A 25651-nucleotide genomic window follows, 5' to 3' on the forward strand; every position below is an offset into this window, starting at 1 on the left:
GCAATCCGGACATTTTAAAAATTAAGCATCATTATATATATATATATATAAATTAGAAGGTATATATAATCAATTCACATGATTAGTTTAAGCTACTTAATTTGTGGGTTGAAACAAATGAGAAAGGAAATAAGAAATAACAAATTATGAAAGAGCAAATGAGTCACTCATTTATTTATATACTAAATAAACTAGGTCAACTAATCAAAGTCCATAAGGTCAACTTGAGCGTTGGAAGAATATTAATTATGAACATGTTCAACTGTCCGTCATAAATTCAACCGTGTTGTTCATTTTTGTTATTTATTAGCATTGGTGGAATTTAATCGCAAGAAGAAAAATAATTATGTTTTTTAATATATATATATATATATATATATATATATATATATATATATATATATATATATATATATATATATATATATATATATATATATATATATTGTTAGTTAATGCAGTTTGAAAAGTTTAGCATTAAATATTACGTGTCCAAATCTAATAAGGGATACAAGTAAACTCCTTAATATTGATCACAACATTTTATATTTAAGCAATTTTCTTTTAATAACTAGGATTTTGTTTGAGAGATGTATCTAATTGATTTTTTTATACAACTTAATGTATAAAATATTTTTATTAGGTTCCGTTTGGAATTTATTTTTAAATTCTAATACTTTTCTAATATTTTTCGGCCTTGTACCCAATATTTGTTAACTGCAATTACAGATATACACCTCTAAATAATTTTGTACAATTATTTACGTAGTCCAGACTTATCCTTATTTAGGACTCCGAGACTACTAATTAAAGGAAAATAAATTTTACAAAAAAACTTTTGATAGCTAGGCTTTTAAAAATAAAACTATTTTCAAACAGGCGCGGAGGACATAGTGCGCAAGCCCTTTCCCGATCGTAACTAAATAACGAATCCCTTATGGAAACTCTAGTATAAATTACGTTTCCACACGTACATCTTTTTATTGATTTTTCTAAAATCAATTAAAAACTCTATTTTCAAATAAATACTCTTTTTCTTAAATTAATTATGTTTAATTAATTTAAACCGAATTTCAAATCAAATTATAATTAGATTATAACAAATTCCCATATTATTAAAATTTGAATAAAATTAATTAGTTTTACCTAGTTAATTTTAAAAGTTGTCATGCATGGTCAAAATCATTTAAAAATAATGTTTTATTTTAAAACAATTCTGACACGTAAACTAAAGTTGAAACCAATGAACCTCGAGCCACCCCAGGTTCCCGTATTGACATGTGTCCTCCAAACACGTGCTAATCTACTGACTAGATTTTTTTAGGGTTATATATATATATATATATATATATATATATATAATATAATTATATATTATAAAATAATTAATACAAATAGAATTATATATATATATATATATATATAATAAAATAGAGTTAAAAGATAAATGACTTTTTAATCTATTATTTTTAAAGTTTAATAATTAATTATGCATTTATTAATATTTAATATATATATTTCATTTTTATTAAATAAAAAAATAGAATTATTTATATATATTACTATTTATTAAAAACAAAATTTTATTTTGAAAAATAAATATAAAAATTTTAAAAATTAAAATAAAAGAAAAAGAGTTAAAATAATAATGTATCTAATAAATAGGAGAGAATTAAAAATATTAATATAAAAATGTGATAAATAAATATTTTTGTTAAACAAGTTGTTATATTTATAATATATAATTATATATATTATAAAATAATTAATACAAATAAAATTATATATATAAAGGTGAGAAATAATAAATATTTTATTTAAATATGTTATTATATATAATTGTATATATTATATAATATAATAAAATAGAGTTATAAAGATAAAATAATTTTTTAAATACTATTCTTTTAAGTATATATATTTTTCTTTTACTAAATAAAAAATAAAAAACTTTTGGTATAATTTATATTATACTAATTATTTTACTGTCGGTTTATGATAAAAATCCGACTCAAATATTGATTTTATCTCATAAAATATCCAAATTAACCATGTTCTTCAAGATAATCCTAGCTGTTTAAATATATATTTATTAAAAACAAAATTCTATTTTGAAAAAATAAAAAATAAAAATAAAAAAAAGTTTAAATAATACTTTATATAATAATAATTATTTATCTAAACAGGTTTATATATATATATATATATATATATATATATATATATATATATATATATAGAGAAATGATTAGGCGAGGGAATTTGGTGAGGGAATGACGTGTCATAATTTTATTCGCTGAAAAAATTAAATAATTTCTCTCTTTTCTCTCTTTCCTCCTACTTTTACATTTTCCAACCAATGAAGGTGATGCCACGTCATTCCCTCACCAAATTCCCTCACTTAATTCCCTCACTCTATCATTCCTCATATATATAATTAAAAAAGATAAATGACTTATATACTATTTTTTAAGTATATAACTTTTTTTATTAAATAAAAAATAATAATTAAATAAAAGACTTTTTGTATAACTTATACTCATGCTCATTAATTTATGATAAAAATTAGACTAAGTATTTATTTTGTCACAAAAGTATCTAAATTAACTACGTGTTTGTGTTTCTTTGAAACAAATCGCCCTTCAACTTTTCAACTTTTCAACTTTTAGAAAGTTGATAATGGCCGTTTAACTTTTTGTCAATCATAACGGGTTAAGATTAAAAAATATTTTTTATATATTATCTTTAATTATTATTTTTTTATGTTTATATAGATATAATTATTAAATCACTTATTTATATATATATATAAATATATATTATCAATAATTTTTATATTTATATAATTATTAAATTTTTTATATATATATATATATATATATTATTTATTTTTATCTATGCATATATAATCATAATTCTGTGTTCGACAACGCGTTACAATGAAATCTCCTCTCCATCATAAATTTCCTCTCAAGGCCGAAATCATTGCTTTCTTCTTCCTCTTCCCTAAAGAAATTATAGGATATATATGTATGGATAAAAATAAATAATATATATATATATATATTATCTATATATAAAATAGATTTAATAATTATATAAATATAAAAATTAATAATAAAAGATATATATATATATATATATATAATATTATATATATATATATAAAAGCTATTTAATAATTATATATATATAAATATAAAAAATAATAATTAAAGATAATATATAAAAAAATATATTTTAAACTTATTTAGATATGTTTAACCAAAAAGTTAATAGAAAGGCCATTGGTGACCTTTTTAAAAGTTGAAGGAACGATTTGTTTCAAAAATTAACTTGAGGACTAAAAGTGAGCGAGTAGAGTAATTAGAGAACCATCCAAATCATTTGTCCTAATTAATATGTTACATTATTAAAAGTGTATGAAAAAGAATATAAACTCTTAAAAACTCTAAAAATAAATTTTACAATTATAACAAATACAAATAAGAAAGTCAATAAAAACTCTCATAAACACAAACAATATTCTAACATACAAGAATAACAAAATACTCAAAGGGAAATCAATCCATAGATATTGATAGAGGAGATCTTGCAGTTGCCATGTCCTAACGATCATATATAGAAAAATCTTGAGAATCAAATTGCAGGTCACGTTTCCACCACTGTTGAAGTTTATGAGCATCTAAAGCTCCTTTTGCCTGATTTATTACGGTCAGCTTTGCTGATGGAAGTAAATGCAGTGGAATATCTGATTTCTTCCTCAGGATCTTCCTCCAGAAGTGTATAGCTGAAACCCTAGCAGCAATGTGTGCCATTTCAGCCTTTCTTCCCCATATTTTTTTCATATCACTGAAATAACTTTGATACTCTGAACAGATGAGATCCTGTTTATTAACACACAGGTTTGGTTTCCAAACAGACAACTTCTTAAACATTTCATCGTCTTCTTCTCCTGGCAAAACCACAATGCTTCCAATAATATTAAATAATGTCACTGTTCTTCGAATAACTTTTTTCAATCTCCTAAACTTATTCTCACTTAACAACATTATAGCAGTAGTGTGTGGTGGGTTAAAGAGAAAAGCTTTTAGGAAAATTCCCTTCTGAATGACCATTTGTTTTCCAACAAGTATACCTAGAGCAGCCCCCAAGGAATGCCCGACAAGAATAACATTACCCTGACCAAATTCGACAACTTTTTCCTCTACAACTTTCATTGCAATTTTAAAACGTGATTTTCTATTAAGTTTATTAGTAAAAATGGCCAGATCCAGTTTTATGTCCTGAAATAATTCACGCCCTTTCATCGTGCCTCTAAAGGCAATTACGCATCGTGGGCCAACTACGTAAACAGCACCAAAGATGCTTTTATCATCTTCGTCATAAAGCTTCTCCAATAGTTTGAAGTCAAAGAACTCCCACCACCGAGGGGCCAATGCATTTTCTCCATTTCGATGTCGTTTGTTGTCACGTTGGAGGATGTAAGCACCATTTACTAAAGACGCATAAATAGCTTTTTGATGACCCTCATCATTCCTAACAAATTAGATGGTAGAAAGTGAGCATTTAATTATAATCAAATAAAATACAAATACAAAATAAGGTGAAAAAAATATTTAAACTAGATATCAATATAATAACCTCAATAGTTGAAAAATAATAATTGTTTAAAAAAATGGACAAAAAACCATAAAAGAATAGTGGAGTTTAAAAGTTCCAAATAAAAATAAATAAATGATACTAAATTCATATTTTGTTGGTTCATATATCTAAACTTGACTTAATTGATTAACTCATTTTTTAAGGTTGTTGAGATTAATGATGTATTTGTATTTATATTATTAAAGATTAATATAAGTAGATAGACAGTGATGCCCTCTCAAAAACACTATACATTATCAAGCTACAATTCATTTAGGTGTTAAACAAAAAAATAAAATTGCATAATTTTACTATTGATATATATTAATTTGGTTTTTATCTAGTATTGTGGTTTATTCTCACCCACATAAAAGTGTGCTGACATCACCATGCTGACATCATCGTGATAACACCAGCATAAACACATGTTGATTTCAGGTTTATTCAAATTAAGATTATAACTTTAATTGAAAGAACAATATTTAGAAAATTAAACCATCTCTAAATAATTAAAATGTTTATATAGAGAAGTTTAAAATAGTGATAAATGGATCAACATAATAATAAAAGTATGCTCTCCATCAATTACAAATTCCCCGCTTATATGAATATTTAGAGTGTATAAATCTTACTACGAATAATATGAGTCGTCTTAAATAGAACTTAAAATAAAATTATATATATATAATATAATACCAGTTAACATTGTCCAGATAGTATGGTCCAAATGAATCAAAGACATCTTCATCATTTAATTCCATCGAAACACTATATAATGAAAAATAAAATCAGCACCAAATTAAATATATTTATTTAACAAAATTGAGAAGGTATAATCGACTCACACAAGTGGTTTAAGCTCCTTTGTGGGTTGAAACAAATGAGAAAGGAAATAAGAGAGATGAAATTATGAAAGAGTCAATGAATTACTCCATTTATTTATAGACTAAAAAAAGTAGTCACTTGATCCAAGTCAATAAGGTCAACTAGAGCTCTAGAAATTTTTATTATTTATAAAAAATATATATTAATACCAGTTGTTATCTAATAGTTGACCAAAATAAACAACACCGTCCAACTTAATTATCTAAGACCATTTTCAACTGCCTGCCGCAAACTCAAAATCCGTTTCAATCGGCCCGACAAACTCAATTCCAAAATGGAAATTCACATCCACTCTCCAAAAAAAACTATTCATTTACACCCCCTTAGACTTTTTTATTTTTAATAACTTTCAATATTTATACATATAAATTAATCCTTCGTGCTTATATTTTTTTTTTACTTATAAGATAGAAAATTATAATATTTTTAAAGGTATAATTAAATTATTAAATTTATTATACTCGAAATTTTATCTATGTGTACACCAATTTCGAGGATTGATACATCGTTTATGCTATGTGTACGTGTAACAAGTGTTTTTATTTATTAATAATGTTAATATAATATGTTTGTTTATTTAAATGTATTATTTAATTATTTTATTGTTTATGAATTATTGATATATATACCTAATTTTATTTTAATATTATTAAATGAATGTGGTTAAATATGTAAAGTAGATAAATATATAGATAATATTAATAAGTTTAAAAACTTAGGGTAAGAAAGGAATATTCTAAATATTCTTTTGGGTTTGAAAATTAGTTTTTGCATTGGAGATAAATTATTGTTTCATGTGACGTTTATTGCATTTTGGGTTTGAGAATGAGTTTGTGGGTTGGAGATGGTCTAAGCTGAAGTTCAAAATTTTCATAAAAATGTACTTTCATTTATTTTGAATTTTATTTTATCAAAATAAAAATACAGTAAAAATAATTTAAATTATTTTGAAATGTATACAAATCATATGAAGTTGTTCTGTATTTCATAATCATAAAATTAAAATTGAAATAGAATTTCAGTCGAATTTAAAATAATATAATATTTTAAATAAAATTGAAATTATATTTTTTTGACTAAATATTATATTTCATCACGTATAACTATATATATATATTTCAATTAAAGACATCCATAATTTTAATTTTATGTCATAAGTTTATTAATAATTATTTAATAACTCATTTTTTCTAATTAAAATATATATATATATATATATTTATTTATTTATTTATTGGATGTGTTAGTCAAATTTATTAATAATTATTCATTCACTTTTTTAATATATTATTTCTTTAACACAATTCATTATATATAACTCATATATTCATTATATATACAAATATATTTTATTTTATTATACATATTATTTAACTTTAAATAAATTAGTTATACATTTTAATGAGTAGATTAATTCATTTAATAATTAATTTAAAAAATTAGTTTATATTAAAAGATTAATATATACACTAGTTCATTAGTAATTAATTAAAAAAATTAATTCATATTAAAATATTATACCTTCGGAGTCTTTATCATTTTATTTAAATCTTTATAATTTTGTATCCAAGTTTTAATTTATATCATGCAAATTAAAAAGTCATTATTTATATTCTTAAAATGATGTATATTATAAAGTTAAAATGGATATTTGACTTTTGTAAAATTATATATATATATATATATATTAATTTTTCTGTATTTATATATTAGATTAGATCAATATATTTATTATAATAATAATTAGTTTCACTGGTGAAAAAGGGGTCAAAACCGAGAGTAAAAAACTCTCGGTTTTGACCCTATAACTTTCGGTATAGACACATTACCGAAGGTTTTGGTTACTCTCGCCATCCCTCGGTATTGACTCTCTCGTTAAAAACAATTGGGCATTTACCGAGAGATATCGTAGAGTTTTCAATTTAGATACCCTAGAGTAAAACCGAAAGGTAATTGAAAAACTATCGGTTTTTCTCTTTGTGGAAAAACCGAGGGTTTTACAAATAACTCTCGGTTTTCTTCAAATGGAGAAAACCAAGAGTTATTTGAAAACTCTCGGTTTTCTCCATTTGAAGAAAACCGAGAGTTATTAGAAAACTCTCGGGTTTCTTCTAATGGAGAAAATCGAAAGTAATATTGAAAACTCTCGGTTTTCTCCATTTGAAGAAAACCGAGAGTTATTTGTAAAACCCTCGTTTTTTCCACAAATGGAAAAACCGAAAGTTTTCATATAACTCTCGGTTTTCCTCTTTGGGTAAAAACCGAGGGTTTGTCATATAACTCTCAGTTTTCTTCAAATGGAGAAAACCGAGAGTTATTAGAAAACTCTCGGTTTTCTTCAAATGGAGAAAACCGAAAGTTATTTGAAAACTCTCGGTTTTCTCCATTTGAAGAAAACCGAGAGTTATTAGAAAACTCTCGGGTTTCTTCTAATGGAGAAAATCGAAAGTAATATTTTGTTTGTCACAAATTTTGCTTGAAATTAAGTAGAAGAATCAAAATCTAGATCCGAAGAAGTAGAAGAATTCAGATCCAGATCTAAAGAAGAAAAAAAATCTAGATTCAGATCTGAAGAAGTTAAGAGTTTGTAAGCTCTCGCTCTCACTCGTGCTCCATTTCATACTCTCGTTCCCACCGTTTCATCTTAGATTCCCCTTTCTTTCTCCCCTTATTTATCTCTTTCTAGGTCATATAGTCGGAGAATGAGTGATGCAAGGTATGACTAAGGATCTGGATACGGAACTTCGAAAGCTAAATTGCAGAACGACGGGTGGATTCATAAAGTCGGTACTTACTGACCAGAAAAATCATTCTCTTTGTAAATTTGCATCATTTTTATCCTGCTGCTAACTTCTCCTTTACATTCTCTTCTCCGGTAATCTCTCTATTTCTCTATTTCTCAGGTAAGGCATGCCTAAGGGTTCCATAATGTAGCGGGAGAAAAAGAACATAGTGCATACATTTCAGAAGAGTTTTTTGATGCAAAGCTCACAAATCTTGGCCGACAGTAGGTAATAAAATTTGCGAATAATTCATGTCAGATTATGGTTGGAGAATGAGTTTATTGATGCAAAACTCACACATCTTGACTGACAGTAGGTAATAAAATTAGAATAGGTGTAGAAGTAGAAAAATCTAGATTCAGATTTGAAGAAGTAAAGAGTTTGTAAGCTCTCGCTCTCACTCGTGCTCCATTTCTTACTCTCGCTCCCACCGCTTCATCTTAGCTTCCCCTTTCTTTCTCCCCTTGTTTATCTCTTTCTAGGTCATATAGTCGGAGAATGAGTGATGCAAGGTATGACTAAGGATCTGGATACGGAGCTTCGAAAGCTAAATTGCAGAACGACGAGTGGATTCATAAAGTTGGTACTTACCGACCAGAAAAATCATTCTCTTTGTAAACTTGCATCATTTTTATCCTACTGCTAACTTCTCCTTTACATTCTCTTCTCCGGTAATCTCTTTATTTCTCTATTTCTCAGGTAAGGCATGCCCAAGGGTTCCATAATGTAGCGGGAGAAAAAGAACATAGTGCATACATTTCAGAAGAGTTTTTTTATGCAAAGCTCACACATCTTGGCTAACAGTAGGTAATAAATTTAGCGAATAATTCATATCAGATTATCTTATGTAAATATACCTTAATTTACAATAACATAATGTTGGTATTGCAGACATTGATTGATTTTAGGATTCTGTGACTTTGATCAGATTGAAAATTTAGAAGATTATGAAGCTCCAAATGATCTGAGGAAGATTAAGAATCGAATGGGTGGGCAATGATGAACAAGAAGAAATTGGCAGAAGAATGATTTGAGGGAAGGAGGGCGAAACCCAAATGGAGATTTCAGAATATTTTTTTTTAGAAAAGTTTATTATCTTTGAGAGCTTAGGCTTTGCCCTTGGTAAAAAAATTATAATTATATTCGATAACCACAACTGCTCTCGGTGAAATCTATTTTTTTCTTCACCGACACCGTTCGAGAGCATTTCATGCCCTCGGCGAAAACAATCACCGATGGCATTTTGACTTTCTCCCAGAGATTATTCCCTCGTTAAAAATCATTTTTCTACTAGTGGGTTTTTATGGATCATGTACAAATGATCGCAGTACTTATTGACAAATAATATCTTGGACCTATTGACATATAGGGTTTTGATGGATCATGTACGAATGATCGCGATACTTATCGGTATATAAGGTTTTGGACTAATCTACACATAGAGTTTTTATGGATCATGTACTAATGATCGCGACACTTATCGACATTTAAGGTTTTGGACCTATCGATATATAAGGTTTTGATGGATCAGATACAAATGATCGCGGTACTTATCGATAAATAATGTTTTGGACCTATCTACCGATAGGGTTTTGATGAATCGTGTACAAATGATTGTGGTACTTATCGACACATAAAGTTTTGAACCTATCAACATATAGGGTTTTGATGGATGATGTACGAATGATCGCGGTACTTATTGGCAGATAATGTTTTAGACCTATCGACATATAGAGTTTAATGAGTCATGTACGAATGATCGCGGTACTTATCGACATATAAGGTTTCAGACCTATCTATAGATAGAGTTTTAATGAATCATTTACGAATTTGACCTCCTTAGAAATTTTCGGAACAATTTTGGAAAAAATGTTTATTTTAGCAGAGTCATATCGGGTGTCTCATAACCCTGAAAAGTTTCATAATCGAGTGGATATTTTTTTTTAAAAATACGTTCGTCATGTACAAAAACTCTCGAGATTTTCCAACTCTTCTGAGAAAATTCTCGATTTCAGTTGTTGCATACTTCGGGGCTCAAATATCTCTCTTCATTTCTTAATGCACACTCCAATATACTGGTGAAGTCCTTTCTGTACAAGGATTCACAGTCTAAATCTGCAAACAAATCTTCAAGAAAATTGGCAATGCAAGAGTTACATTGTGATTCACTTGTGTGTCGAGGGAGTGCATTTGAGTTTCCATTTCATATTATTTAAGACTAAAAAACCTAACAAGAGTCCATAATCAATTTTGGACTAATCATAGGGTATTCGGTTAAATAGACTTAAGACATGATAAATGAAAATCAAGAGAATTATAATGGTTTGATGCCAACCTTTATTGGAATCTAATATGATTACTCTTTCTAGATTAGAGACAAGGTTAGGGCATGCACAAGCAAAAGAATTCTGAACTTAGAATTCACAAATAAATGACCAACTACATTTAGTAGAGGCTATCCCATGGGATAGGCGCATATGACCTAGCTGATGCAACCTTTTCCTCATGAGTAACCAATCACCGAACTCTTAATTCGTGAATACTTTATATTTTTTTTCTTTAGAGTTTTTTTGAAGTAACTAAAGTGTCGACTCTTAAATTCAACCGAATTACTACGTTTTTGAACATGTACTAATCTAGAATATGTACGGGACAATCAAAAATAAGTTATTGTATAAAACTCTACTTTGGTTCCTCATCTCAAACAGATAAGACAACATCCTATATGGATAGTTCTCTTATCTACCTATTGTGAGATTCGAGAGAAATGTAAGACACAGGGTTATTTAGCATAACTTTCGTAGAAAAACATTTTTCTAAAAAAGTGCACAGGTCGTGTTACCATTTAAGTTTTCGTTGCGTCCCCTCCATGGGTGGAGTACTCGAAATGATAGGTAAGGCATGAGACCGACCAACTTCGGATTGCACAAAACACTCTTAAAGATGGAGCATTCGAATGGTTAAATTAATATTAGGATTTGATCATTCATGCCCTAAAACAAAAGACGTTAAGTGGACCCTAAAATTGGTAGACGCTTAAGAAGAGAGAAAGTCACGCGTACGAGGTGAAATTAAACGCGTACAAAACGCTTAATAATCAATCTAAAATCTCAATGTAAATTTTAATAATAGTCTTCTTGTTACCCTCTGTTGGAAAGTGTGGAACTGTGGAACTGTGGAAGAATATGAATTACTCATTATTTGTTAAAAATAACTCTTCTTTCTATTTAAATATGTGAGCCTCAAAGAGGTTTGAGATTTTTTCAATGGTAAGAATTTTGATTCTCATCTAATGGAGACCAATATGGGAGCTAGAGAAGGTTGGATTCCTCCGGAAGAAAGATGGACAAAAATTAACACTAATGCCTCTTACCTTGTTTATGAATCGAAATCTTCGGCTAGAATCATTGTTCGGATCAATTAGGAAGACCAATTCGTGTTCTTGCACGGAGGTAATTGCCATCCGATATGCAATGTGCTTTGCTATCGACAACTAATGGCACATTGTAAATTTTGAATCAGATGCTAAAGAGGTTGTATCATCTATTTTCGATTCTTCAAATGAATGTCATTATAGTCATGATCCAATCATTCAAAATATTAAATGTTTACTACACTGTCATCAATCATTCAATCTTCAGTTTATTCCACGCAATGCTAACGAATCCATCTATTGGGTAGCAAACCATTGTCATTTCTGTTTGTTTTACCAGCACCTTTAAATCAGTTGTTTTGTAATGACTTTACACCTTCATAATAATATTTTGAAACACTTTTATAAAAAAAGAAGTATTCTAATTTGATTCATAATGTTGGGTGAAAACAACTTAATAATAAGATGTTACATTTTTATAAGTATGGTATATGAAAGGGAATAAGTTCTAACAATCAATATACAATAATAAAAAAATACAGATAAGAAAGTTAATAAAAATTGACATAAGTTCAAACAATCAATATACAACCATAACCAATACAAATAATAAAAAAATACAGATAAGAAAGTTAATAAAAATTGACATAAGTTCAAACAATCAATATACAACCATAACCAATACAAATAATAAAAAAAAGCCAATAAATTAAAACTCACAAAAACTCAAACGATCAACATACAATAATAACAAATACAAACAAGAAAATCAACAAGAACTCACAATAACTAAAACAATCAACATACAACAATAACAAAATATACTCAAAGGGAAAGCAATCCATGGAGATTGATAGAGATATTCTTGCCGTTGCCATGTCCTAATGATCATATAGAGAAAATTCTTGAGCATCAAATTCCAGGTTAGGTTTCCACCATTGGTAAAGTTTATGAGCATCTAAAATTCCCTGTGCCCGGTTTATTATGATCAGCTTTGCTGATGGAAGTAAATGCAGTGGAATATCTGATTTCTTCCCCATGATCTTCCTCCAGAAATGTATAGTTGAAATCCTAGCAGCAATGTGTGCTATATCCGCCATTCCATTTTCCACCATCTTCTTCATATCATTGAAATAACTTTGATATTCTGAACAGATCAGATCCTCTTTATGAACACATATGTTTGGTTTCCATTCAGCCAATTTTGCAAACATTTCCTCTTCTTTTTTATCTTCTTCTACTCCTGTAAAAGCTATAATACTTCCAGTAACTTTTAAAAATACCATTGTCTGTCGAATAACATTTTTCATTTTCCTAAACTTATTGTGACCTAACAACATTATAGAAGTAATGTATGGTGGGTTAAAGAAAAAGGATTTTAGGAGAATTCTCTTATCAAAGACCATATGTTTTCCAGCATACATAGCTATAGCTGCCCCTAGGGAATGCCCGGCAAGAAAAACATTATCCTGTCCAAATTCATCAACTATTTTCTCTACAACTTCCATCGCGCTTTCAAAACGGGATTTCCAACTAAGTTTATTTGTTAAAATGGACAAATTCAGTTTCATGTCATGAAATAATTCACGTCCTTTCATGGTGCCTCTAAAGGCAATTATGCATCGTCGGTCAATTATGTAAACAGCACCGAAGATGCTTTTGTCATCTTTGTCATAAAGCTTATCCTGTAATCTGAAGCCGAAGAACTCCCACCAACGAGGGGCCAACGCATTGTCCCCGTGTCGATGTCTTTTTTTGTCACGTTGCAGGATATAAACGCCTTTAACTAAAGACGCATAAATAGCTATTTGATGACGATCATCATCCCTAACAAGTTAGATGTTAGAGAGTTAGCATTTAATTATTATAGAATACAAATACAAAATAAGGTGAAAAAAATGTTTAAACTAGATGCCAATTTTATCACCACAATAGTTGAAAAGTGATGGTTACTTTCATAGAATGAACAATCAGTCATAAAAAGAATAGTAGAGGTTAAAAGTTCAAAAAATAGAAATAAACTAAGATAGTTGGTTCATATATATATATAAACATTTGTTTTGGTAGGTTTTTGAGAGGTTAATGATTAGTTTTACTGGCCCTTTGAATCATAAAATGGAAGGAAATATTATCTATTATCAAATTTGTAGTAGTTAATTCATAGCATTGTTGTTGAGTAAATTCACTTCATAATCAATTTTTTTTTAACATTTATTTTACTTGTTATATTAAATCATATAATAGTTTTGTATTATAATTAACTAAAAAAATAAAATGTAATTTGTTAATTGATATAATAATATTTACATTGGTGGTAGGTTCAAACCATTGTAAAAATATGTTTATAACTTGTTTTAGGAGTCAAGGGTAGGGATGATTCAAAAACATTATACATTATCAAGCTACAATTCACTTAGTTGTTTAAATTTTTTATTAATTGTTGCAAAATTATACTATTGAATTCATGTATAAATTAGTATTTATTATTTTTGTTTTTATCTTATATCTGATTTATTCTTAACCACATAAAAAAATCTGACATTAGTTCTATATTAAAAGTTTGTAATGTTGATTATTCACTTAAAAACTATTATAAATTAGGTCTTAAATTATTCATATAAATTTTTTTTATTCTAATATTATTTAATTTATTAATTAAAATATATTTTATTTTAAATTATTATATTTTATTTTATTTATATATATTCATATCTTTAAAGTCTTTTATAAAAAAATAAAATAAAAAATCAATATGTACATAAAATAATCTCAAATCATTATTTTCTCTTATGGACATCCAGGTTATTCAAATAACCTCAATTCGAACTCACATTTAAATTAAAATAACAATATTTAGACAAATCTTTTAAGGCTGGAAAATAAAAAAATTAATAATTTATTTAAAATTTGTTTATTAAAATGTTTTATATATTTAAAATTTAATAAAGATAAAATAAAAATATTTTAATTAAAAAATTAATTATAATGATAATTATATAATAAAGATAATTAAAAAAAATTAAAGAGAAAACCAAAATTAAACCATCTATAGATATTTAAAGTGTCTTTAAAATAGTGATAAATTGATCAACATAAGAATAAAATTATGTTCTCCAATCTCCATCAATTAGAAATTGCCCATATCATTATAAATATTTTCAAGAATATTTATATGAATATTTAGAGAGTAGAATACCAGTCAACACTAAGCAAATGGTATGGTCCAGATGAATCAAAGACATCCTTATCTGATCCCATCGAAACACTAGATCACGAAGAACACCAAATTAAATATATTTATTGTAAGAATATAAAAGGACAAATTAACAAAATTAGAAGGTATATATAATCAATTCACATGAGTAGTTTAAGCTCCTTAATTTGTGGGTTGAAACAAATGAGAAAGGAAATAAGAAATAACAAATTATGAAAGAGCAAATGAGTCACTCATTTATTTATATACTAAATAAACTAGGTCAACTAATCAAAGTCCATAAGGTCAACTTGAGCGTTGGAAGAATATTAATTATGGACCATGTTCAACTGTCCGTCATAAATTCAACCGTGTTGTTTATTTTTGTTATTTATTAGCATCGGTGGAATTTAATTCGCAAGAAGAAAAATAATTATGTTTTTTTAATATATATATATATATATTGTTAGTTAATGCAGTTTGAAAAGTTTAGCCTTAAATATTACGTGTCCAAATCTAATAAGGGATACAAGTAAACTCCTTAATATTGATCACAACATTTTATATTTAAGCAATTTTTTTTTAACTAGCATGAACCTTACGTTGTACGGGAAAAATATAAACGAAATTTTTATAAAATATTTAATTTAATAAAAGAGAATATATTTATACGAAGAGAAAATATAATATATATATATATATATATAATTAGAGAAAAAATAAAAAAAATAATTATTATTAATTGTTTCATAATATAAGTAAATTGTATAAAAATAAATAATAAACAAATAATATATAAATAATTGTGGAAAAATTATGTAAGGAAAAATATATTTATATAAAATTAATTATAAAATATATACATGAGAAAAAAGAATGATTGATTAAAACTGAAAATAATAGTAATACAATACAAACCAAAAGGCTTGATTTAATTTAAACTATTGAAAGCAAAATAAAAATTTAAGTTAACACAATATTAAACAAACATTCATAAAAAAATAAATAAATGTATAACTCTAGTATAATTTAAGATATCCTATATTATAATAGAGGAATGATAGAGAGCGCGACTCTGAGACAGCGACTGGGAGCGCGATGGTCTACGTGGCCCGACAGGTGGAATTAATAAATAAAAATATAATAATAATTAAAACATATAATATTCTCTCCTCTTATTAATTAATTTCTCTCTCCTCTTATTAAATAATTTTTCTCTCTATCTCTACAAATTAAATTATCTCATTTATCCATATTCTCACTATTATTATTTTTTGATATTTATTATCTCTCATTTAACCGGTTAAAATAACTCAATAATTTACAACAAACACATTAAAGATTTTAATAATATGTTTAAATAAATTCTAAACCTTAAATCTTAAACCCTAAACCCTAAACTCTAAATCCTAAACTCTAAACTCTAAACCCTAATTCCTAAACCCTAAACCCTAATTAATATTATTGATTAGTTGAATTATGAATTTATCTCTTTTATTTTTATTTTATTTGTATGGCTTTTCAATTCATTTATTTATCAAATATTTTTTATGGCCTCTTTTTTCTTTTTTTATTATTTTATATGATAGAAATTATTTAATAAGAAGAGAGAGAAAATAATTAATAATAGAAGAGAGAAAATAATTAATAATAGGAAAGAGAATATTCTACTTATCAACCCAGGTAGGCATCGCTGTCTCAGTCGTTGTCTCAAGTCGCGTTCTCTATCATTTTTCATTATAATAATAGTTAATAATTTATACTAATAAAAAAACAACTTCCATAAAATGAAATTAAAAAATTGTAAAATAAAAAATAAAAACTAAATTTTTTGTCTTTTTTTCCTATCTCTTCAACAACTTTGTCTGTTGCTCCTCCCTAATAAAATTTAATTAACATATAAAATACATTTCAAAAACTTAAATAAGACATTAAAATAGATAATAAAAAAAACAATTTATTTGATCACAAAAAATTGAAAAAGTACCTCTTTAACAGCTTTGTTTGAAATTGATGATCCTCCCTAATAAAATTTAATCAAATATATAAACTTTTCAAATATCTAAATAAGACATTAAAATAGATTAAAAAAACAATTTATTTGATAAAAAAAATTGAATAAATACCTCTTTAACAATTTTGTCTGAAATTGATGCTCCTCCCTTAACAAAATTTAATTTAATATATAAAACACGTTTCAAAGTTGAGCATAAAAATATCCAAAATATGTTTACCTGTTGAGTAACGAGTGATTGACTTGGATCAAACACTTTTATAATTGTAAAATTGTGTGATTTTTTCTTGAGGTTGTAATCAGTAATTTTAACTTGGAACACAAGTTTTCGCGATGACATTGATGATAACGGCAATGGTAAATCTTTGTCACAACTCGGATGTAATTGTAACAAATCTGAAACAGTTAGATTAACTAACTTATTTACAACTCTATCAAAAAGCACAAATAGTGCAGCTCCTGACTCGTCACCAACCTCAATCTCTAATTTATATCTAAAATAGATACAAAATAATTAATGAAAAAACAAAATAGTTATAATTAAATATATGAATATAGTTTGTTAATGATCAAAGAGACAAAAATAAACACCTTGGAGTAGGATTTTTTGTAACTTTAACACATGAGTTGAAAAAAAAAACATCGCCCTCGAGCGTTACTTTTCTGCGACAATCATCACAAGAGTAGTAAAACCAACCATTGTAGTTGCATACATTATTGATTGTCGCTTCAACGGTAAATATACATTCCTTTTAACCAATAAACTAGTAAGATAACTATAAAAATATTGAAATACCAATTTTACCAACCTTGCTTTCCTCATTTGACAATAGGTTGTATAATTCCTCAATTGTGTGTCGATCTTTCATCATCTCATCTTGTAAAGACTTCGAACTTTCAACAGTATCATCCAACAAACATACTTGAGATGAATGGACAGCAAATCTACAATTAGTTGAGTAAAGGTGGCACAAAAATAATAGTCATTAAAACAACAAATATTTAATCAAAGAGTATTGTTTAAAGAAAGACAATATCAACATTTCTAGCATAGTCACCACCTCTGGAATCATTAGATTTTGAAAAACTTGTGTGGCTGTTGTTGAAGAAAGGACATGATGACCTATTGAAAGCACATAAAAATGGTTAACACAAACATATTAAGACATAAACATATTTTTTTTACAATTCATACCTTGGTATAACTTGACAAGAAAGCCGGTCACAACTATTACGATAGGATCTTGGTTGTTAGATCCTTCAACAAATTCAAATTTTTCGGCTATGTTTCCCCATAAAGTTAGATTAATATCTTTTCCACTATAAAATAACACATAGAAAAGGTAAAAATTAAAATATTTAATAAATTAAAATATTTAATAGAGTAAAAAAACAAAAGAACTCATTTAACTTAAAGATTTATAAATGACTAACCTATCAAATTGAAGGTTTAAACCACGTTTTGCAACTGTGTTATATCCAGTTTTGCTAAAAGTCTTAGAGCCCAAACTGATAAGACGAGCTATAATAACTATAACATAAAAAAGGAAAATGTAAGTTAAAAATTAAATGAAAGACAATAGTTAATCAAAACACTACCTGTTAGTTGTGAGCAATTGTCACTTCTAGAAATAACCTCCTTGTAATCAGAAAAATTAAATTTATATCTCGGAATATTTAGAATCTCAGAAAGTAGCTAAACAAAATTTTCAAAGAGTTTGGAACTGGTTTGTACTGAGCGTTTGACTTGACAACTCGAAAATTTTGAAATATGTACATGTTACCCTACTTTAATAAGTTTCGATGTCTTGGAACAAATTGACGATCGATGCTGACGTGAATAACCGCACCCTATAAATTACATGTTAGTTTGCATTAACATACATTAATATATAACAAAATATTAAACACACTTACCTCCTTGTCTATTAATAAGAAATCAACACTTAGCAATTCATTATTTTTTTTTAGTATTTATTGCATCCCACATGTACATAACTCTTGCAACTAAATGTTTGTAGTTGCCGTCCGTAGTCAAATCTAGAATTCCAATCCAATGGAGGCTTGTGTGTCCATTTTCTGATATATTTTGATATGAATTTACATTATAATAGTTAGTATAAAATATAAACATAAAAATAAAATTTAAAATAAAAAAAAGTAAAAATAAAAAAACTTTAAAAATATTTATATGTAAATATAGATTGAATAATAATAAAAAATTAAATAATATAATATATTAAATATGAGAATAAAGATAAATATTATAAAATAATGAGAAATAATAAATATAATATATTTAAAAAAATTCTTTTATGATTAAAAATAAATATAGTGTATTAGCTTTTAATAGATTCACCATCTTCTGTAAAAATAGTTATTTATTTTTATGAAAATTTAATATATTATGCAAAACATTTTTTTATATAAAAACATTAAGAATATTTAAGTGAATAATTGGATTGTTATAATTAACGAAAATATATGTGAAAAAATAACCAAATATTTAAAAATTAGATGTTATGGACATAACAAACACATTTATTATAAAAAAAGAAAATATTTATATATCATATGTTAATAATAATAATAAATTATTAATATAATATGAATATATTAAAAATGAGAATAAAGATAAAAATTGAAAAATAATGGGAAATAATAAATAATTAATTGAATGTTATAATAATATTTCAAAAAAAATTATTTATTTCTTTTGTGATTAAAAATAAATATTATTAAATACATTAAACTTTATCATGTGAAATTGTTTGGAATAGAAAAAAAATCTTATACTCAAAATAGAGATCATCTTTTTTCAACTAATAAAACTATATGTATTTAAAAAAATTAAATATATTTAACCTAAAAAATTATTTTTATTTTATTAAATCATAAAATATAGTCATTACTCCTACTTTGACTCAAAAGAAGGATGAATATTATATTGGATAACTTCAACTAAAATAATTTTAAAAATATTTAGATTGAATAATAATAAAAAGATTATTAATATAATATAAATATATTAAATATGACAAATATTATAAAATAATATGAATAATAAATTAATTAATTAAACGTTATAATAAGTAATAATAATATTTAAAAAAAATTGGAGAATAGAAAAAAATATTATGCTAAGAATAAAGAGATTATATGTATTTAGATTTTTTATTTTATTAATTAGTTATAAAATTTAATGAAAAGATAGGACGTTGTTGCAGCGGCCTGAAATGATCAAATTCCTGGAAAATAAACAATGAACAATAGATTGGTGAAACATAACATATTACCAATTTAATTATTGAATGAAATAATGATGTTGATAGAGAAATTGATGTTAATATAATTTAATTATTACTTACTTTAACCAAGATGGAATTCAAAAGATAGAATGTTGTTTTAGTTGCCTAAAATGATAAAATTTCTGGAAAAAAAAAAGCAAAACAGTGAAAGCCGCAAAAGGAGACCGAATAGGCAGAATATCACTCTTCTCTCTTAAATTGAACCTTGTTGATGTAAAATTATTTATAGAAAAACAAATATTTAGATGGAAAAAAAGATGAAAAGTTGGGTTGATTTATTATATTGATTTAATTGCAGTTACACGGTTTATGTTTTTCATAATTATTGTTTTTGTGTTAAATTTTATAATTATTATAATATATTTAAAAAAATTCTTTTATGATTAAAAATAAATATCGTGTATTAGCTTTTAATAGATTCAACATATGTAAAAATAGTTATTTATTTTTATGAAAATTTAATATATTATAAAAAAAAACATTTTTTTATATAAAAACATTAAGAATATTTAAGTGAATAATTGGATTGTTATAATTAATGAAAATATATGTGAAAAAATGACCAAATATTTAAAAATTAGATGTTATGGACATAACAAACACATTTATTATAAAAAAAGTATTTATATATCATATGTTAATAATAATAATAAATTATTAATATAATATGAATATATTAAAAATGAGAATAAAGATAAATATTGAAAAATAATGGGAAATAATAAATAATTAATTGAATGTTATAATAATATTTCAAAAAAAATTATTTATTTCTTTTGTGATTAAAAATCAATATTATTAAATACATTAAAATTTATCATGTGAAATTGTTTGGAATTGAAAAAAAATCTCATACTCAAAAGATAGAGATCATCTTTTTTCAACTAATAAAACTATATGTATTTAAAAAAATTAAATATATTTAACCTAAAAAATTATTTTTATTTTATTAAATCATAAAATATAGTCATTACTCATACTTTGACTCAAAAGAAGGATGAATATTATATTGGATAACTTCAATTAAAGTAATTTTAAAAATATTTAGATTGAATAATAATAAAAAGATTATTAATACAATATAAATATATTAAATATGACAAATATTATAAAATAATATGAATAATAAATTAATTAATTAAACGTTATAATAAGTAATAATAATATTTAAAAAAAAATTGGAGAATAGAAAAAAAAATATTATGCTAAGAATAAAGAGATTATATGTATTTAAATTTTTTATTTTATTAATTAGTTATAAAATTTAATGAAAAGATAGGACGTTGTTGCAGCGGCCTGAAATGATCAAATTCCTGGAAAAAAAAAACATTGAACAATAGATTGGTGAAACATAACATATTACCAATTTAATTATTGAATGAAATAATGATGTTGATAGAGAAATTGATGTTAATATAATTTAATTATTACTCACTTTAACCAAGATGGAATTCAAAAGATAGAATGTTATTGTAGTTGCCTAAAATGATAAAATTCCTGGAAAAAAAAGCAAAACAGGGAAAGCCGCAAAAGAAGACCGAATAGGCAGAATATCACTCTTCTCTCTTAAATTGAACCTTGTTGATGTAAAATTATTTATAGGAAAACAAATATTTAGATGGAAAAGAAGATGAAAAGTTGGGTTGATTTATTATATTGATTTAATTGCAGTTACACGATTTATGTTTTTCATAATTATTGTTTTTGTGTTAAATTTTATAATTATTATAATATAATAACTGAAAGTTAAGTTTTATATTATAATTAATATAATATAATAACTGAAAGTTAAATTTTATAATTAATATAATATATAATTGAAATTCTTAATTTTATTGTAAGTTTTAATGTTTTATAATTAGTATTTAATGCTAAACATGATAACTACATTTTTTTTCCTATTTTATAATTAATATAATGGGATAACGGAAAGTTACATTTTATAATTAATATAATACATATTTGAAATTCTTGATTTTATTGTAGGTTAAGTTTTATATTATAATTAATATAATATGATAACTGAAAGTTAAATTTTATAATTAATATAATATATAATTGAAATTATTAATTTTATTGTAGGTTTTAATATTTTGTACTCATACTTTGACTCAAAAGAAGGATGAATATTATATTGGATAACTTCAACTAAAGTAATTTTAAAAATATTTAGATTGAATAATAATAAAAAGATTATTAATATAATATAAATATATTAAATATGACAAATATTATAAAATAATATGAATAATAAATTAATTAATTAAACGTTATAATAAGTAATAATAATATTTAAAAAAAAAAATTGGAGAATAGAAAAAAAATATTATGCTAAGAATAAAGAGATTATATGTATTTAAATTTTTTATTTTATTAATTAGTCATAAAATTTAATGAAAAGATAGGACGTTGTTGCAGCGACCTAAAATGATCAAATTCCAGGAAAAAAAACAATGAACAATAGATTGGTGAAACATAACATATTACCAATTTAATTATTGAATGAAATAATGATGTTGATAGAGAAATTGATGTTAATATAATTTAATTATTACTCACTTTAACCAAGATGGAATTCAAAAGATATGACGTTGTTGCAGCGGCCTGAAATGATCAAATTCCTGGAAAAAAACAATGAACAATAGATTGGTGAAACATAACATATTACCAATTTAATTATTGAATGAAATAATGATGTTGATAGAGAAATTGATGTTAATATAATTTAATTATTACTTACTTTAACCAAGATGGAATTCAAAAGATAAAATGTTGTTGCCTAAAATGATAAAATTCCTGGAAAAAAAAAAGCAAATTAACTCTTCTCTCTTAAATTGAACTTTGTTGATGTAAATTTATTTTTATGAAAACAAATATTTAAATGAAAAAGAAGATGAAAAGTTGGGTTGATTTATTATATTGATTTAATTGCAGTTACACGATTTATGTTTTTCATAATTATTGTTTTTGTGTTAAATTTTATAATTATTATAATATGATAACTGAAAGTTAAGTTTTATATTATAATTAATATAATATAATAACTGAAAGTTAAATTTTATAATTAATATAATATATAATTGAAAATCTTAATTTTATTGTAAGTTTTAATGTTTTATAATTAGTATTTAATGCTAAACATGATAATTATAATTTCTTTTCTATTTTATAATTAATATAATGGGATAACGGAAAGTTACATTTTATAATTAATATAATATATATTTGAAATTCTTAATTTTATTGCAGGTTAAGTTTTATATTATAATTAATATAATATGATAACTTAAAGTTAAATTTTATAATTAATATAATATATAATTGAAATTATTAATTTTATTGTAGGTTTTAATATTTTATAGTTAGTATTTAATGTTAAACATGATAACTTTTTTTTTTCTATTTTATAATTAATATAATGGAATAACTGAAAGTTACATTTTATAATTAATATAATATATATTTGAAATTCTTGATTTTATTGTAGGTTTTAATGTTTTATAATTAGTATTTAATGCTAAACTCAATTAATATAGATAAATATTTGGTTTAATGTGTATAGGTAAAATATTAAATTTTAATATATTTTAATAATAATTATAACATTAATATATATATACAAATTAAAATTAATTAATATATTTACAGAGAAAGAAAAACAATTCATAAATGAAGAGAGAGAAATATGAAAAAAATATCTTTTGATATGAGAAATATTTTGGAGAGAGCGTAAAGTACACCCTCAACATTTCAAATTAAGCATTATTTCAAAAGATAGAATGTTGTTGTAGTTGCCTAAAATGATAAAATTCCTGGAAAAAAAAAGCAAAACAGTGAAAGCCGCAAAAGGAGACCGAATAGGCAGAATATCACTCTTCTCTCTTAAATTGAACCTTGTTGATGTAAAATTATTTATAGGAAAACAAATATTTAGATGGAAAAGAAGATGAAAAGTTGGGTTGATTTATTATATTGATTTAATTGCAGTTACACGATTTATGTTTTTCATAATTATTGTTTTTGTGTTAAATTTTATAATTATTATAATATGATAACTGAAAGTTAAGTTTTATATTATAATTAATATAATATAATAACTGAAAGTTAAATTTTATAATTAATATAATATATAATTGAAATTCTTAATTTTATTGTAAGTTTTAATGTTTTATAATTAGTATTTAATGCTAAACATGATAATTATAATTTCTTTTCTATTTTATAATTAATATAATGGGATAACGGAAAGTTACATTTTATAATTAATATAATATATATTTGAAATTCTTAATTTTATTGCAGGTTAAGTTTATATTATAATTAATATAATATGATAACTTAAAGTTAAATTTTATAATTAATATAATATATAATTGAAATTATTAATTTTATTGTAGGTTTTAATATTTTATAGTTAGTATTTAATGTTAAACATGATAACTTTTTTTTTTCTATTTTATAATTAATATAATGGAATAACTGAAAGTTACATTTTATAATTAATATAATATATATTTGAAATTCTTGATTTTATTGTAGGTTTTAATGTTTTATAATTAGTATTTAATGCTAAACTCAATTAATATAGATAAATATTTGGTTTAATGTGTATAGGTAAAATATTAAATTTTAATATATTTTAATAATAATTATAACATTAATATATATATACAAATTAAAATTAATTAATATATTTACAGAGAAAGAAAAACAATTCATAAATGAAGAGAGAGAAATATGAAAAAAATACCTTTTGATATGAGAAATATTTTGGAGAGAGCGTAAAGTACACCCTCAACATTTCAAATTAAGCATTATTTCAAAAGATAGAATGTTGTTGTAGTTGCCTAAAATGATAAAATTTCTGGAAAAAAAAAAAGCAAAACAGTGAAAGCCGCAAAAGGAGACCGAATAGGCAGAATATCACTCTTCTCTCTTAAATTGAACCTTGTTGATGTAAAATTATTTATAGGAAAACAAATATTTAGATGGAAAAGAAGATGAAAAGTTGGGTTGATTTATTATATTGATTTAATTGCAATTACACGATTTATGTTTTTCATAATTATTGTTTTTGTGTTAAATTTTATAATTATTATAATATGTTAACTGAAAGTTAAGTTTTATATTATAATTAATATAATATAATAACTGAAAGTTAAATTTTATAATTAATATAATATATAATTGAAATTCTTAATTTTATTGTAAGTTTTAATGTTTTATAATTAGTATTTAATGCTAAACATGAAAACTACATTTTTTTTCCTATTTTATAATTAATATAATGGGATAACGAAAAGTTACATTTTATAATTAATATAATATATATTTGAAATTCTTGATTTTATTGCAGGTTAAGTATTATATTATAATTAATATAATATGATAACTGAAAGTTAAATTTTATAATTAATATAATATATAATTGAAATTATTAATTTTATTGTA

At 24.2% G+C, this 25651-nt stretch overlaps 2 protein-coding genes across 2 annotated transcripts; both read right to left on the reverse strand.

Moving 5' to 3' along the window:
- Window positions 1–3502: 3502 nt before the first annotated feature.
- Window positions 3503–5525, reverse strand: LOC124932567 (GDSL esterase/lipase At4g10955-like). The gene is made up of 3 exons (XM_047473216.1): window positions 5490–5525; window positions 5341–5412; window positions 3503–4539 (listed from the first exon to the last, which is right to left on the reverse strand). Exons 2-3 carry the CDS (start codon window positions 5403–5405, stop codon window positions 3609–3611), a joined length of 996 nt encoding a protein of 331 aa, XP_047329172.1. The 5' UTR covers window positions 5406–5412; window positions 5490–5525; the 3' UTR covers window positions 3503–3608.
- A 7041-nt stretch (window positions 5526–12566) lies between these two features.
- LOC124930426 (GDSL esterase/lipase At4g10955-like) lies at window positions 12567–14943 on the reverse strand. Its single transcript, XM_047470769.1, has 2 exons — window positions 14882–14943; window positions 12567–13512 (listed from the first exon to the last, which is right to left on the reverse strand). The coding sequence occupies exons 1-2, from the start codon at window positions 14941–14943 to the stop codon at window positions 12567–12569; spliced, it is 1008 nt and encodes a 335-aa protein (XP_047326725.1).
- Between the last annotated feature and the right edge of the window lie 10708 nt (window positions 14944–25651).

This window comes from Impatiens glandulifera, chromosome 3 (assembly GCF_907164915.1).
Source record: "Impatiens glandulifera chromosome 3, dImpGla2.1, whole genome shotgun sequence".
Classification (NCBI taxonomy): domain Eukaryota; kingdom Viridiplantae; phylum Streptophyta; class Magnoliopsida; order Ericales; family Balsaminaceae; genus Impatiens; species Impatiens glandulifera.